The 15,602-nt window shown below is 41.2% G+C and overlaps 2 protein-coding genes across 6 annotated transcripts in view; one reads left to right on the top strand and one right to left on the bottom strand.

The window, feature by feature from the left end:
* Positions 1 to 6,072, top strand: part of ccn6 (cellular communication network factor 6) — a 28,785-nt gene extending 22,713 nt beyond the window's left edge. The window contains exons 2-6 of one of the 2 annotated variants that reach the window (XM_029496027.1): positions 1,955 to 2,028; positions 3,490 to 3,769; positions 3,976 to 4,212; positions 5,155 to 5,327; positions 5,411 to 6,072. In XM_029496027.1, coding sequence (XP_029351887.1) covers positions 1,981 to 2,028; positions 3,490 to 3,769; positions 3,976 to 4,212; positions 5,155 to 5,327; positions 5,411 to 5,692 — 1,020 coding nt within the window. In that variant the 5' untranslated portion in view covers positions 1,955 to 1,980 and the 3' untranslated portion in view covers positions 5,693 to 6,072. Of the gene's footprint in view, positions 1 to 1,954; positions 2,029 to 3,489; positions 3,770 to 3,975; positions 4,213 to 5,133; positions 5,328 to 5,410 lie in introns of both variants that reach the window. The other variant, XM_029496026.1, reaches the window with a different exon arrangement.
* On the bottom strand, positions 6,051 to 15,451 carry tube1 (tubulin, epsilon 1). 4 transcript variants are annotated; one of them, XM_029496022.1, is made up of 12 exons: positions 15,323 to 15,451; positions 15,082 to 15,155; positions 12,360 to 12,412; positions 12,199 to 12,256; positions 11,855 to 11,970; positions 10,635 to 10,756; positions 9,695 to 9,882; positions 9,427 to 9,599; positions 8,916 to 9,056; positions 7,568 to 7,708; positions 6,668 to 6,842; positions 6,051 to 6,346 (listed from the first exon to the last, which is right to left on the bottom strand). In XM_029496022.1, exons 1-12 carry the CDS (start codon positions 15,345 to 15,347, stop codon positions 6,188 to 6,190), a joined length of 1,425 nt encoding a protein of 474 aa, XP_029351882.1. In that variant the 5' UTR covers positions 15,348 to 15,451; the 3' UTR covers positions 6,051 to 6,187. The 4 variants fall into 4 exon arrangements, with proteins under 4 accessions (XP_029351882.1, XP_029351883.1, XP_029351884.1 ...); XM_029496023.1 differs by having other exon boundaries at positions 9,695 to 9,786; XM_029496024.1 differs by lacking the exon at positions 7,568 to 7,708.
* Positions 15,452 to 15,602: the final 151 nt, after the last annotated feature.

Below are 15,602 nucleotides of genomic sequence, written 5' to 3'. Positions count from 1 at the left end.
AGACTCACTTGAGGCTGTGGGGGATTGATGCACACAGCGAAAGGCATAGACCATCCAAAAATTCTCAGACCATTCACTCCATAACACCCTGGAGAATCAGAGAAACCACAGCAGTGGTGAGTTCATACATGTATGCTGCAGGACAGAAATGCACAAAAAATCATTCATTCCCATTGCTATCAGACTTTCCAAGCAGAAAATAACATGCCAAACAGCAGATTTTCCCTCCAGGGATTTGTCCTGAATCTGATTCTGACAATGTTTAAACAAATCCTCATGAACAGAACTCGTCATCACCCATTCAACAGGATGCTGTTCATCGATAACACCCCGCCTTTAATACCATTCTCACAGACATCTTGTTTGACAAGCTGCTTCACCTGGGTCTTCCCTCTTCCATCTGCATGCAGATTACTGACTTCTTCACCAATCTGACCCAGGCCGTCAGACTTGGCATGCACCTCTCCTCGCCCACCTCAGTTGGTATGGGCGCACCCTGGGGTTGTGTGCTAAGTCCATTGCTTTATTCATCGTATACCCATGTCTGCAGCCCACCTGACTAACACTATCATGAAGTAGTGTCTCCATTTCCGCTGCAGGGAAAAAGTCACTGCACCAGATCATCTGCACAACTGGAAAAAAAAAAAAAAAATCATTGGCTGCTCACCTCTACAAAACACTGCCACAACTTGCTACCTCAAAAGAGCTTCTACCATTTCAAGACACCACACACCCTGGCAACAAACTGTTTCAGCAGCTGCCCTCAGGCAGATGCTATTGGTCCATCAAGACTCTCAAATCCAGATTCGTTAACACTTTCTTCCCCCAGGCAATTGATGCACTGAACTTTCAATAACTATTATTCATCCTCATTTTTGCACCACGTCATTTGCACCTGTTTGATACAGGTTTGCACTATAGATCCGTATTATGTCAAATTTTAAAATGTCATGGGATGTGTGTAGATGTGATTTTTATTACTTATTTGTGTGAAATGTTGTTGTGCACCTTAGGAGCAGCATCTGCAATTTAATTTTTATCAAATACTTGATAAATAAATGCTTGAATCTACCAGAAGAGTGAAAGGACAGTGTTTGATATGTTTGAGGAAAAGCTAGGGGAACAGCAAAGTGCAGCATAAATATATAGTTTGTGATAGCAGCAGCTTCATACAAGTTCTTTCCAGGAATAGTACCATAAACCCTTAGCTCATAACACAAATTTTAAATAAATATTGTTCTACTCACATCGGTGGCCAAAAGGTTCAGCCACCATAATGGTGAATAATTCAGTCACTAAAGTGACATTTGAAATGATGGCATTCAGTGGCTCTCATGTTAGTGCCATCTGTGCTAATGTAGAATTCCTCAAAAGGAGCATTACTAGACAAATAAGTTGTTTTCATTTCAGTCTTTCCATCTGATCTCAAAGGGGCATTGGCTTCATATGAATGGAGGGGGAGAGCTGACTCTGGGAGGGACCTCTTTACTCAGTGTAAATAATCGTGGAATGTGAAGTCAAATACATTAGTGTACATGAAGTGGGCACATACAGTCTGGAACAAGTTGAGAGACAAAAATATTTTTTCCACCAGAAGTAGTCATGAATTCAGTTTTTGTGTATTAAATAATGAACTGGACACTATGTCTTCACTGGGAGGTTTGGAGCAGCCTGTCACACACAGTTTATAGGTCCAACTGGTAGTTGCACCCAAATAAATGTGAGCAAAGTCTGTAGACTAAGAATAAACAAGTGGGCAGGACCTCTAGGCATTGGAATGGTCCAGCAGTTATGAAGACAAATATTTCCTCTCTGAATCCGTAAGGTAGGGGAAAGGTGTGTTTGCAGAGGAGACAGAGGGGCGCTTTGTCCCCTTCCCTGACAGGTCAGTCCTCCCAGTCCCCCTCCCTTCATCCCACCTTCCTGCTCCCTCACCCGCTATGCTCTCCTGCAGCTCACACAGATCTTCTCATTTGAAAGATGCTATCACTTGTCTGCCGTTCCCTCCTGGTCATCCTTGCACAACAGGTAAGACGATTTTTTTTTTTTTTTTCTATTCTAACAGGCAGAACGGGTTCCTTATAAGATATCACTTCATGGTTGTTACATGTGGTGTAACATGAAGAATCCCAACCAAAACGCTTGAGGTTTATTAGTAGAGAGGCAGTTATTTAGAATGTAAAAATAAAATAAAGGTTTTGAGAAGAACTTCTGTACTTTTCAAAATGTGTAAGTATTAAAAGTCTTGGGAAACTCATTGAATTTACTTAAATGTAGGTTTCAGTGGTTTCTAATTTCATTTTCGTTGCTTGCAAAAGAGGAACGAAGTCTGATGTCATTACAAAAGCTCCAAGGGACCCATTTTCACACTATGAAATGAACTTATTCAGTAAACCTGGCAGGCAGTCTTCAGATTTTTGGCATAACCCTTAGTGACCCTTGGAAGCACTCAGCTCATAGAGTTGGAGCACAAGTGCACTGAATCTTTGCAAAACATCAACCAAACAAACAGCTTCTTGCTACTGAAAACTTGTAGTAGTATGAGATCCTGGGATGCCACCACTCGTTTCATGAGTTTAAGCTCATTCATACTGTATCTGCAGGTTTAAGCATTTGAATTTAACAGGGATATTGTACAGAAGAACACAACAATAAATTCATCAGCTAGATTAGTTCAGATTCTAGCTGTTTGAGCTTCAGGCTATTGCTTACAGCGTATGTTCTCTGGAAGACATTAAAGTATTCCTTGTTTAGAAATGCCTATACCAGTCATGAACATTTTGACTGGAATTAGCACATTAAAAACATTGCCCCTTTGTTTTACTCAAGTCTACCAATAAGACTTGGCCAGATTCTCTAAAGGCTTTTAAAAACTAATTTCTTCAATTCTTAAAAGAGCCTACAGACTTGCAAGATGACTCCAGTCCAATACAGGGCTATTGTTCTGCTCTGGTATTGATGGCCATTCAGACTTATGAAAGCTGTAGACAAAGGTGTTGCTCAACACCAGCTCTGCAAGTCTACATGGATTCAAAAAGATAGTGCTGAGGTGTTGGGTGATGTGGAGTAACTCTTTGGCCAGAGGTTCATAATGAAGTAATCTTCAAAGTGTACAAATGTTAATCCATTTATTCATTCATCTTCTACTGTTTATCCATTTCCGGGTAGTGGGGGGTGCTGGAGCCAATCCCAGCTCACACTGGGCAATGGTGGGGTACACCATGGAGAGGTCACCAGTCAATCTGGGAAATAAACCCACAATTTTCTTGCTGTGAGGCAATGGTGCTAACCATTATGCAGCTATGCTACCTGTGTACAAATGTACACACTGTAAACTATTTAAAATTGTGCACATTTTCACTTGACTTTCACACGATGGTGTGGAGTTTATATTACCAATTTGAGATGTGAACCATTGTTTGCTGTTTCAAGGAAAAATTTTCTAGAAAGGTAGATTTTATACCAATCAGACACTTTGTTCCTGACCAGTGCTTCAGTAGGGCCCAGAACAATGGGCAGCTGCTGGCTCCTCGAGGTGTACAGGCCACAGCTGATAGACGGCAGTTCTGCCAGTGGCCCTGCAAGTGTCCGAAGAGACCCCACTGTTCCCCAGGGGTGAGCACCATCCTAGATGGGTGCAGCTGTTGCAAGAGCTGTGCCAGGCAGATCGGAGAACCGTGCAATGAGAGGGACATTTGTGACCCACACAAGGGCATGTACTGCGACTTCTCAGCTGACCAACCAAATTACGAGGTTGGGGTCTGCGCATGTAAGCCCATCTTGTCTTTCATTATGCATGACAAGGTATGCCAAAGAAATGCTGCACATTTTCCTTTCAGTACTTTTTTTTCTTATATGGAGTCATATATTCAGACCATAATCAGTCTAAAATTCAAATACACCTTTTAATGAATTTCATTCCCATCGCAATGGAGTTGAGTACCAGATTCCTGAAACGCTTGCCTTTTCTTTTAGACATGATGGCAGTGGGCTGCGACCTGAATGGGGCCCACTATGAGAATGGAGAAGCTTTCATGCCTAGCTCCCTCTATAAGTGCACATGCATTGCCGGAGCCATTGGCTGCACACCTGCTTTCATCCAGAAGCCTGCTGGCCTTTTAGGCACTGCCCCGATGATGGGCAACATGCCAGCTGGCCTCCGCAGCAATCAGAGCCCAAAGAAGCACCAGCAGGATACTATCTACATGTCAGGTGTGTGTTTATAGAGTAAACCTGTGGAGGAAAATGGCTGGGAAGTGTGGTGGGTGGGGCATCTCATTCCTTATACTGTTAACAGAGAAAGTGATGGTTCAACAACTGAAAAAGTTCCAATGCTTTAAGTTGATACAGAGGGAGAATTGCTGGGTATGAAACTCTGATTTTAGGGCATCCGGCTTTAATGTGTCACGAAGGAAACATAAAGCACATAGTTTTAATTCCAAATTCAAGAGCTGACATAAATACAGAGAAAATGAAACCTTTGTGTGTATTAGCACAACGTTGATTATGGAATGAGTGTTACATGCTTTCCACTCAGCGAGACAGTGTGATTAGGTTAGTTGATTATATTTCCCAGTTACAAAAACTCATGGGAGTTTATACTTAGCTAGTCCATTTGCTAGTACATTCATTCAACAATGAAGTCAGTGGTGTAGTATTTGATTAATCTTAAGTGATTTAGCAAATAAATATGCATAAAATAGGCAGGCGCACAACATGTTACACAGTGTGTCATGTTCATCATCCTGACGAAATCTGTCCCATAATCAACAAAAAACATATTTACACTTCTTAGAATGACCCTCAAGTTATTTGTGCCTTTAATTCAAGTCATGCTCAGCACAGATTTTCCCCACAGAGTGCAGAGTTCCTAGGTGTGCGCTCAGACTGGACCAACTAGTTAGGACTGGGCTTACTGGTCAGAACTAGGCTTATCATATGACACTTGGCCTTTAAACTGTGCTCTTTCCACTGTCAAAATTGAGCCTTAATTCTCTTAAGGTGCCTCAGATCAGGTGGTTTGGTTTTATTGAGTTTAAGATCTGTGCTCTGTTTGCCAGTACTATGACAAATAGGGTAGTACTTCATGTAAGGTGTTGTTGACACAATACCCTTTAACTGTAATAATGAAAGTTTACAGGGATCCTCCTTTAGCCTGGAAGAAGAACTGTTTGATCCAGACCACACCATGGAGTCCCTGCTCCAAGACATGTGACCTGGGAATCTCTATACGCGTCAATAACGACAATAGCAAATGTGAGATGAGGAAGGACCGTCGCTTATGCCTGCTGCGCCCATGTGAAAAGAGTGTGCCTAAGAGCATTAAGGTGCCAAGTGAAATTCTTTTCAAGTACTGTCATGGTTTTGTAGAAAATATTGAAATGCTACTTAATACTGTTTTCACTTTCAGATGCCAAAGGGAAAGACGTGCCGTCCTAAATTCCAGGCAAAGAAAGCAGAGAAGCTGACACTCTCTGGCTGCACCAGCACCAAGAAGTTTAAGCCCACATATTGCGGTGTATGCACAGACAAACGCTGCTGTGTACCCAACAAATCACGCATGATCAAGGTCAACTTTACTTGCAAAGAAGGTTCCAATACACAGTGGAAGATGCAGTGGATAACATCCTGTGTGTGTCAGAGGAGGTGCAACCATCCTGGTGACATGTTCTCTGACCTGCGCTTACTTTAATGGAGCTGCCGGACAAGCCAAGGGACAAAGGGTGTGAGCCATGATGTGTTGGAATAAGGACTTAAAAACATGCTTACTTTGGTTATTAAGTTCTCCTCAGCAGTGGTGATGTGCCTGAATGAAACTGAAGGCAAAAACATGAATTACATAACCTCATTTCATAAGAAAGAATGGCTGGGATCATTAATGCTGTTAGCTCTGATAAAACCTTTTCAGGACACAAACATACATCAACTGTGGCCAGTGGAGTTGCTGGTACAGCACATTTGACTCATTAAAAGCATCTCATATTGCTATGGGCAGGAAGCTGAAAATGGCAAAACTGTGCGTCTTGCTCCTTCTTTTGAAATGTTGATGCTTTTTTTTTTTTTTTTTTTTTTTTTTTTAAACATGGATAAATCACACAACTGGGATTGACAACATATAAAGATATGTACAAAATATCTGTTGTGTGAAGTAATTGGGGGACAAAAAGTTTTACAGCAGAGAGGACTTTCATCTGCAGATGCTGAGCCTAGGTGTGTCATGCATGAGTGTCCCCTTGTTGACATCGAGATGATGATACTCTTCAATCAGTGAGCTGAGAGAAGTGATGGCCTCTGAGAAGCAGCTCTGTTCCATCCCCTCTACATGCAGATAGTGATGTAGATGAGCCTTCGAAAGGGGAATGATGATGATGATGGCGATGATACAGTATGTACGGCATTAAGACAGAGGAAACAGGGCATTAAGATCACACTCTACAATTTAACCATCAATTAATAATCAGGAAGTTAATCAAAAAATATGTTGATCGGAAAAAAGCCTATTTATTTTTCAAATAAAGTCTTTCAATATTTTCTGCAGTTTTTTTAATTCTTTGTGGGTTTTTTTTCCAATATCCTGACCAAAAAACAACCATTAATAGACAATGTTTTTTTAGCCCTTTTGTTTCTTCATCTAATGTTCAAAAACATGGAGCAACTTGAGACATACCTTTTTCCTGTAGAGCCTGTTGAAACGCTCTCTCAGGTCCATAAATGTGGGTTTCACACAGGTATTGTTGGCCAAGGCCAGCAGGGAGTGGGAGTGACCCACAGGAGACACTGAGCACAGGCCCGTCTTCCAGCCTTCTTGATTCCATGAGACAAAGGGTAGTGATGGCCTCAGTCTAGAGAAGGGACATGGGAAATTCAGAGAGTAGCATGGCTGAAGGTGATCACATGTCACTGATGGACAAGGACACACTAAAATCTGTTTTATTGTGCTATTATTTGTTGTTGGTATGACAACAGAACCACTATAAGATCTCAACAGAGGGACATCCCAGACTTATTGTTTTCATTATTAATTCATCTGTTCTCAATACCCCAATACAATATGCTAGATTGTATGTTAACACTTCAATCATAGATTTCCTGCAGATTCCAATGTTGGCCCCAACCGACTGTCTGAAGGTGAATAATATTAAATTGTTGGAGCAAATATAGATTTCAGTTCAGTTCCTTCTCGTTTCATGAAAAAAGAGCAATGGGATAAACTGTTTCTTACAAGAAATGGACAGACACTAAATGCCACTTGTGAGTCTCCTGCTAGCCAATATTTCTTGCTTCCCTCCATGTACCTCCCTTCCATGGTCACGCATAAATATGTGCTTTCACATCAGCCTCTGTTTCAGTTTCTCTTGACAACATGCCACAGGAAAACAAGGTCTGCAGGGGGAGTTTAAGAGAGATGGGTGCTGAATGGACCAGTCATGAATCACTGCTGTCACTGCTGAATGGGGGTACTATGTAAGAGTGTGAGGGTGAAGGTCATTTTTGGACCTGGGTGGGTGTACTTGTTTGTTCTCTGTTGAAGTGAAGCTAGGGGCTTAGGGGAAGAGGTGGTGCTGACCTCTCAATGTTCCTGCGTAGGTCAGACACTTGCACGTTGCCCCTAACCATGAGGGCACAGGCCATGTAGAGGCTGCGCTTTGGATCAGCTCGGATAAGCTGGTGGTCTTTGCTGAAGGCGTCACTGAACATCTGATTGAGTCTGGAGGAGATGGCAAAAAATTTTTTGCATCATAGGATAAAAAAAAAAAAAAGCCAATGTTGCTAACATACACTTTTCAGATATCACATTTAAACTAATGATTAATAACCATTGCTGTTTGTTTTTTTTTTTCAGCACAGTTTCTTCATTTATTGAATAAAGCAGGTCTACAAAGGTTTCAGGTGCAGTTGAGATAGACTAGAAGCCATTGGGGCAGTGTTTAAGAAGGCAGCAGTTTTTATTAAACCTTTTATTTATTCAGGGAAGTTTTGCTGAGAAGGCGAGATATTTTTGAACAGCAGTCCGCTTTGCATGCATACAGTAACATGCATTCATTTCTAGGAGTTGCACAGCCACTACTCTCTCTTGGGCCGATTTGGCCTCCATGGCTCACACAAGGCAACTTTCATAGCAGTTGTTTTTGAGGAGGTGGTGAATTGATGGTTGGGTGGTAGGTTAAATTGTTCTTTTCCTGTCCCAAGCCCACAGCACTAAACCTGGTGCGAACACTGTCTCTTGATAAAGTGAATAAAAAGTTGATACAAAAAATATTTTTAAAAATTAATTTTTGATGAGAATGATGTGATTTTTGTTTTCTTATACTAAATGTTTATGCTCCCTCATGTATGAAAAAATATGGGTGGAAGTAATTCTGTAGCACCACAAACTATAATTTATGATCTGATGAGGCATAATTTACTTTCATAAAAGACGTGCTGCACCTTTGCTTTGATATTGTACTTGGCCATATTGAGATTATGATTATATTATATATGCAGCTCCAATTCAGATCTGAATAATCTACTAATCTACAACTAATAATCATGTTTTAAATTTACAAGAGAAAAATGCAAAAACAGTTCAAATCCCATATGAAGATTTTTTCCTCCTTTCAGCATCTGTGAAAAGACTGGGTTCATGTGATGTTGGCCAATCCTACTGCCAGGCCACATATATTTGGTTCTTGTTCCACGTGACCACTGCTGTCTCATCATATTTCAAATGACAGTTCAAATAACTGTGTAAACAAATTCTAAGCACTGAGTGAGTGAGGCCTTCAGTGCAGTGGCTTCCCTCATCACCTCAGTCAACATGAAATCTGTATGAATGGACGATGATGGTCTTGTAAGCTAAATACTCAGAGCTCAGTAGGAGTCAAAACAAGTTGTGAGGTAAAAATAGCTGCAGTGGCAACCATTGACCAGACCTTCTGGTTGGGATGTAGACATCTGCCAATGTGTACAGGGGCGTGAGGCTTGGCACCAGGTAATGCAAACGGGGGAATGGCACCAGGTTCATGGGAATCTCATTCAGATCCATGTTGAGTGAACCCTCAAAACGAGCTGAGCTGAAACAGAAGATAAATAACTCAGTTAAATGAAACTTGCAATGGACATGGTTGTATGCAAGTGATCCAAGGGGCTTCATCAATTCTCAATGCATTGGTCTGCCAAAACGGTGGAGTTGGACCCAGGTATGTGTTCACAAAGCTCCTTGTGACAATGGCCCATTAGTGGAGATTCACTTTCACATAAGTTGGGTGTGTAGAACTTGGTTTTGACCTCCAGCAGGTTGGAAGTATTATACAATAGTTTAATGAAAGGTAACACAATTATTTTTAGCTGGGTAGTACAGCATGTATTTTCATGTTTAGTATACAACACTGAACTATCTAACATTTTATCTACTTCATACAAACACACACAGTAATACTACACCTGGTAATATTGAGCAGCAAGTTGGCCACAATGTTATTCATAGCATCAAAGGGCCTCTCTGCCCCAACAAGGACACCCTGTCCAGAAATGATGCTGCTGTCTCTCTTAATCATCAGCCCTGGCTTTCCACCATGAGACATGTGTTGAATCTTGGTCACAATGTCGACCAATGACTGCAGAAGTGGGGCAGCACACAGAATTGTTAAATGTTGGTTTATATGTGTATACAACGCAGAGGGGGAAAAAAGAAACATTCACATATACAGACTTGGTTCTCCACGGGTAAGACACAATCGGCGTGCTCTGTCAGCTCTCTCATGGCCAGGACACTGTTGTAAGGAGAGGTGATGACATCGTCCTCTACAGATGGATAGATTGAGGTGACAATTCGACACACCTCAGGAAATTCCTCCTCCAGCAGGCTCAACACTCTGGTCCCCAAGCCAGAACCAGTACCTCAAATTTTGACAGAGTAAAGTAATAAGCTTTTTGCAGTATCCTGATTTTCCAGTTTCTTGAGACCTCTATAACTCCATTATTAGGGTCTGGAATTAGAGACCTGCACTGCAGAGATATTTGGCCATGTGGGTCCACATTCTCTCAGTGGTGTAAATGCAAATGCGTCAACCTGCCATGACGTCACACATTGGTTTTTGAACTGCCTTTCATTTAACAGCCTCTAGTTTGCAATCCGCCAGTTGCCATTTTTTTGAAATCAGAACTTACCATATTAAAAGTTGTGTGCATTGTATCTGGCATACATTGTAAGACCGCCTGATACATTCTCTTACACAGTCTGACTGGTTCCAACCATAAAATGTACTAAGGTCTATGGTTGGGAAGTGAAGCGATGCCGATGCTGAAGAATAAACCCTCATTTCAATGACAATCTGGATGATAGAATACAGCACAGCTGTACACCTGTTTATTTGCCTATAACGTGGTGTAAATTGACCACTTTAGATTACATCATTGTAAATACATGTAAATGCAGGGGTTAGCAGAACCTAGGTCAAATGTAAGAAACAGTGCAGCATAGCATTACTAAAATGTTTAAATACAACACAAAAACTGGCTCTGTGATTCAGAATTTAATTTCTCATCTAGGCTTAAATCCGTGCAAAATTAGCTAATTGAGCTAATGTTTCAGCTAGGGGCCTATTTCAAGGATCCCTGCAAACATTTGTACTGGCAGTTTTTTGCCTTACCGCCTCCCATGGAGTGAATGAGAAAGAAGCACTGCAGGCAGTCACAGTGTTCTGCCGCCCTCCGCAGTTTCTGCACTATCTGCTCCCTATAGGCCGAGCCGTATGTCATGTGTCCAACCGCCCTGTCAAGCAAGCAGTGTGTCAAAGCAGGTTGTTGCACTGCTTTTGTGCAAAAAACACTTGTTCTCAAGATTTTGAGCTAAAGCTAGGCTGCAGAAATCTTGCTGCCCAATTCATATAAGAAAAAGAAAAAATAAAATGTTTAAATTAAGCAATATTTTTCTGTTCGAAGGAGGGGATTTAGAAAATAAGTTGTGGACACTCGTTGAGCAAAACGAATAAAGGTGGTCACATTCAGAAGATGCAATTCTGTTAAGCACTTTGTGTTACATCATAATTACTATGAAAATTAAGACATTAATAAAGTCTCATTGACTGTGATAAGCAGATAAAAATACATAATATGTCTTTGAGGATCACTTTTTAACTAAGATGGTGGCAGCTCAGATATAATAAATGTGTTACCATGTGTATAACAACAGAATATTGTAAGTTTCTTTTTCTTTTTTTAATTAAGTCAGTGTCCTGCATTGTTTCCCTGCAGATTTTTACAAACATTAGAATATAATACTGAATAGGACAAGTGTTCCAACAGAAATCTATATGCTATGAGCATGTAACTCTACATAAATCAGCCTTAACACCTCAGTATCCCCTGTGAACAATGTTGACATGACACGGCATTGCAAAGAGTAATTGTTAACAGCTGTGACAGCGTGGCTGGTATTGTCTTCAACTTCTCTCTAGATTTTTTTTTTTTTTTTTTTTTTTTAAGACAAGCTTTTTTACAAAACAGACCTTTACCCCAGATTGTGCCATGTGAGCTTTAGAAGAGGCATACTCTAAAAAGGTCCCAGTTCCTGAGGCAACTAAATCATCACTGTTCCTCTGTTTCTGTTACTACTCATATTCTTGGGAATTTGAAACGTAAAGGGCTGTATGAGAAAGATTCTTATCTTTTTAACACAATAAATATTATATATTATGCACTTATTTTGGAAAACCAGTTTAAATCCCTGAACACAACTCTATTACAGTGCTGAATGATGCAATTGCACATGTAAATGATTGTCAAACATATGTTGAAAATTATGTTTAAGCAGTTGCTCTGGGCTACATGAGCTCATGAGACGGCATCCTGTGGCTAGTCTGTCTCTCACCAGTTGTTGCCTGAACCCGACACGTCCGTGAGGAGCTGAGTGCTGTCGAAAATATCATGCAATGGGCCATGCAGAAGCTCATTGACCACACCCTCCTCCATGTCCACCAGTACAGCCTGTGGATTTAAATCCAAGTAGAAGGCCAACACATGTAATTCATTGCTATACACTCACCACATGCCTTTAGCCTCAAGCCATCATTCCATAACTCATTTTTGTAACCTGACCCAATGGATGCCAGAGAGTCATTACTCAAACCCAAATTCTGACCCTGACTCTAAAGTAAGCAGCAACCATGTGAAAAATATATTTATTTTTAATGCATAATAATTGGCACAATTTACCCTGGCCTTCAGGTTTTGGATTCTTCCACCAACACCACAAGCTGTTTCATCACCTTTCCTAGAAAAGCACAATAAATATAAAAAGGTCCACATTTGAACCACTCTGGAAGACACATCATAAACCATGCAGCATTTATTGGAATTAATACTGCTGGACTTACCTTGAGTCAACATTGCGGAAAAAGCTACCGAGCGCCTCATCATATAATCCTTTCTAAAAAGAAGAAAAATTGGAAGTTAGGGAAGCCCTTAGACTGTGGTGTTTGGTGTTACACACACCTATACAGAAAGAGGGGAAATAAAATTGAGCTCCCCTTAAAGGATTATAATGATAATGGTTTGTTACAACATGAGCACATAGATTCCTATTTGTCAAACTTTGCTGTAGCAATGTGGTTGTGTTCTGAGATCTCAACAAGTACAGATTTATCATAAAGCAAACACTACAACAGCCATTCATCCATTTTCTACCGCTTATCTATTTCCGGGTCGCGTGGGGTGCTGGAGCCACTCCCAGCCATCGTTCCGGGCGAGGGCGGGGTACACCCTGGAAAGGTCGCCAGCCCATCGCAGGGCCAACACACAAAGACGGGTGGGAAAGGAGACGAACAACCACTCACGCTCGCATTCAGACCTATGGACAACTTAGAGAACATGTGTCAAACCACATTGTAAATTTTTTTTTAACGGGATGCCCGTAACACTTAGGCCCAGTCCCAATACAACCCCTACCCCCTACTTTTTAGGCCTACCCTTGCAGGAACGCGAAGTTAGTGGTGTGCCAATTCCTTTTTTCATGTAGGGGTAGTGGGCGTAACTAGGGGTAGGAGATATGAATCTAGCCCTTCAGAACGAGGGTTTTCCGATGTTGACTTCCAGAAGAAGGGCCAGTGAAAAATTCCCAGAATGCTTCACGTCATAATTTGCTTACCGAATCAGACAACAATGACGACCCCCAGAGAGCATGCAGATTGAAATTTACATGAACTGTAGACTCCATGTTGCTGCTGGGACTATGCAGTCGCTTGCGTGCCTGAGCGTAACTGCACAGTGACAGAGCAAATGGTGTCCCACTTCTTGGGGAAGATTACAAAGCCCTACCCCTTGTGGCTTCCTTTTGAGGGTGAAGGGGTAATGGGTAAGGGCTAGGGGTAGTGAGTGAGACCTAGTGGTCGTGAGTAGAGTGAAAATTGGGATCGGGGCTTATACTACAAATCCCACAATGCAGCGCAACAGCTGCCGTGCCAAACAATACCTGCAAAACCCTAATTTCCCTGACGACACCCCTATCAGGCATCTGTGGATGTTTTCAGTTGTGTACAAAATGTGTTTTGTTTGTCGAGCTAATGTGGCTATAATTTAAGAATGAAAAAAAAAACAATAATAAAAATAAATGAATGAATATATATATATATATATATATATTTATTTATTTATTTATGCTTTCCGGTTTTCACTAGACATTTTCATGGAAATTTTTCATTTTAATTTAATTTGTTTTCCCCCATAAACCCATCCACAAAACCACCTGAATATCACCTGACCACAGTACCGAAAACCAAATCAACTACATATGTATAAACAGGAAGTTCAGGCACCCTCTCCTGGATGTACGAGTGAAGAGGGGGTCAGACACAGGGTCAGATCACCACCTACTGGCTGCAAAACTCTAAATTTAAGTTAAAGCACCGCAACAACCCCTCTAACAGCAGAACAAAATTCAACATCCAGCTCTTCCAGGACATAGGAACAACTGAGCTGTATCAAACTGCCCTACAGACCAGGTTCCAAGCCCTGCAAGAACTCCAACAATCCTTAGAAGAGTACTGGAACAGCCTGAATGACTCATGCAGCATTCTACTGTATGCATGACTCCTATAAAGACTGGGGACCAGAAACTGGAAGAGGTCAACAAATGTACATACCTGGGAAGTGCCATAGCTGTGGGCGGTGGGACAGAGGAACATATAAAGTCAAGAATTGGGAAAGCAAGAGCAACATTCAACACATTAAATAAGATCTGGAAAACTAAAAACATTTCACTCAATACCAAGCTCAAAATCTTCAACTCCAACATCAAATCCATAATGTATGAATCTGAAAGCTGGAGGACCACCAATAAACTGCAGACTTTCATCAACCACTGCCTAAGATGCATCCTCAGGATCTTCTGGCCAAACCATATCAGCAACACCAACTTGTGTGAACACACCAAACAAGAGCCAGTTGAGATACAGCTGATAAGGAGACATACTAAGAAAAAGCAAAACAGCAAAAACCAAAAAGGTAGTAACATGGAACCCACATGGGAGGAAACAAGAGTACCAGGAGAAAACCCACGCAAGCACAGAAGAGAACATGTAAACTCTGCACAGAAAGGCCCCAGGCCAAGGAACTTCCTTATTGTAATGCCAAGTAAGTATTTATTACAATCTGAATGTTTGCTCTGACCAGTCTATTCTTTCAGAGCCAGACCAACGGTCATAGAACTCATAATCAGAATTATGTAATTAATCCCCATGGGAGTTATTATTACACCAAAACAGAAACAGATATATTACTAGACTTGTCTCTGAAGACTTCCCTGAACAATTCTAAAATTATAACTTGAAATTAAGTAATAGGGATTGCAACCGTTACAATAGCTCAATCGGTGCAGGAAAGGGGTTAGTGAGGGCTTTTTGAGCAAAAGTGAGGATAACTACTACTGCTTTATGGGTTCACGTTTCAAGAACGTCAATACGTTTGAAGAAGCCAACGTCTATGTCAATGTCTGGCTGTTGAAAACATTCAGTTTAATCAGCATGTGAGCAGATTTAAGATGAAAGTACACAATCCATGGCTTGATGTGCTGTTGCTACAGCTGCGTGCATTTGCACTTACTTTATTAACATGGCAATGTTCTCGCAGAGCAAGATCCCAAAACCTGCAGCCGACCTGGTTACCGCACTGTCCCACTGAAGAACACCACAGAAAATCTCAGTAAACATTTGGAAAGAAATGTTGCCGTTCCGAAGGTCGACTGCAAGCAGTACTGGTATACTTAGTATCTCCCACATCACAACAAACTGACAGCTAACTAGGGTAACGTTCCTTTCTTTGCTCGGACTCGCGCTTTACTCACCCTGGACAACAACTGACTGTGTCATGATGGCAGCGACACACACACGCTTTATCCCACCAGCCTAACTCATACTTGATGTTGAAATCCGCCCCCAGTCGTCTATTTAATTGTTTTTTTTTTGAGCAACCTTTCAAATCCTTAAAACTCGCGCCTAAACTGTATTTGGTCGCGTGCTGATGACGTATGCAATGGAAATGACGCTAAGTCACGCACGCGGTTGCACCTCTTCAAGTTAAGAGACCAATTCATGTTGATTAATCTATTATTTATTAATTGTAGT

Source organism: Echeneis naucrates, chromosome 24 (assembly GCF_900963305.1).
Source record: "Echeneis naucrates chromosome 24, fEcheNa1.1, whole genome shotgun sequence".
Classification (NCBI taxonomy): domain Eukaryota; kingdom Metazoa; phylum Chordata; class Actinopteri; order Carangiformes; family Echeneidae; genus Echeneis; species Echeneis naucrates.
This window is presented reverse-complemented; position numbering and strand designations above follow the sequence as displayed.

What these genes read in the sequence shown, in the direction of transcription:
- tube1 (XM_029496022.1), bottom strand. Translation starts at nt 15,347, where the DNA reads ATGACACAGTCAGTTGTTGTCCAGG. An exon ending in TTCCGCAATGTTGACTCAAG is followed by an intron (nt 12,257 to 12,359) that starts GTAAGTCCAGCA and finishes GTGCTTTTCTAG; the next exon opens with GAAAGGTGATGAAACAGCTT. An exon ending in TCCAAAACCTGAAGGCCAGG is followed by an intron (nt 11,971 to 12,198) that starts GTAAATTGTGCC and finishes TTAAATCCACAG; the next exon opens with GCTGTACTGGTGGACATGGA.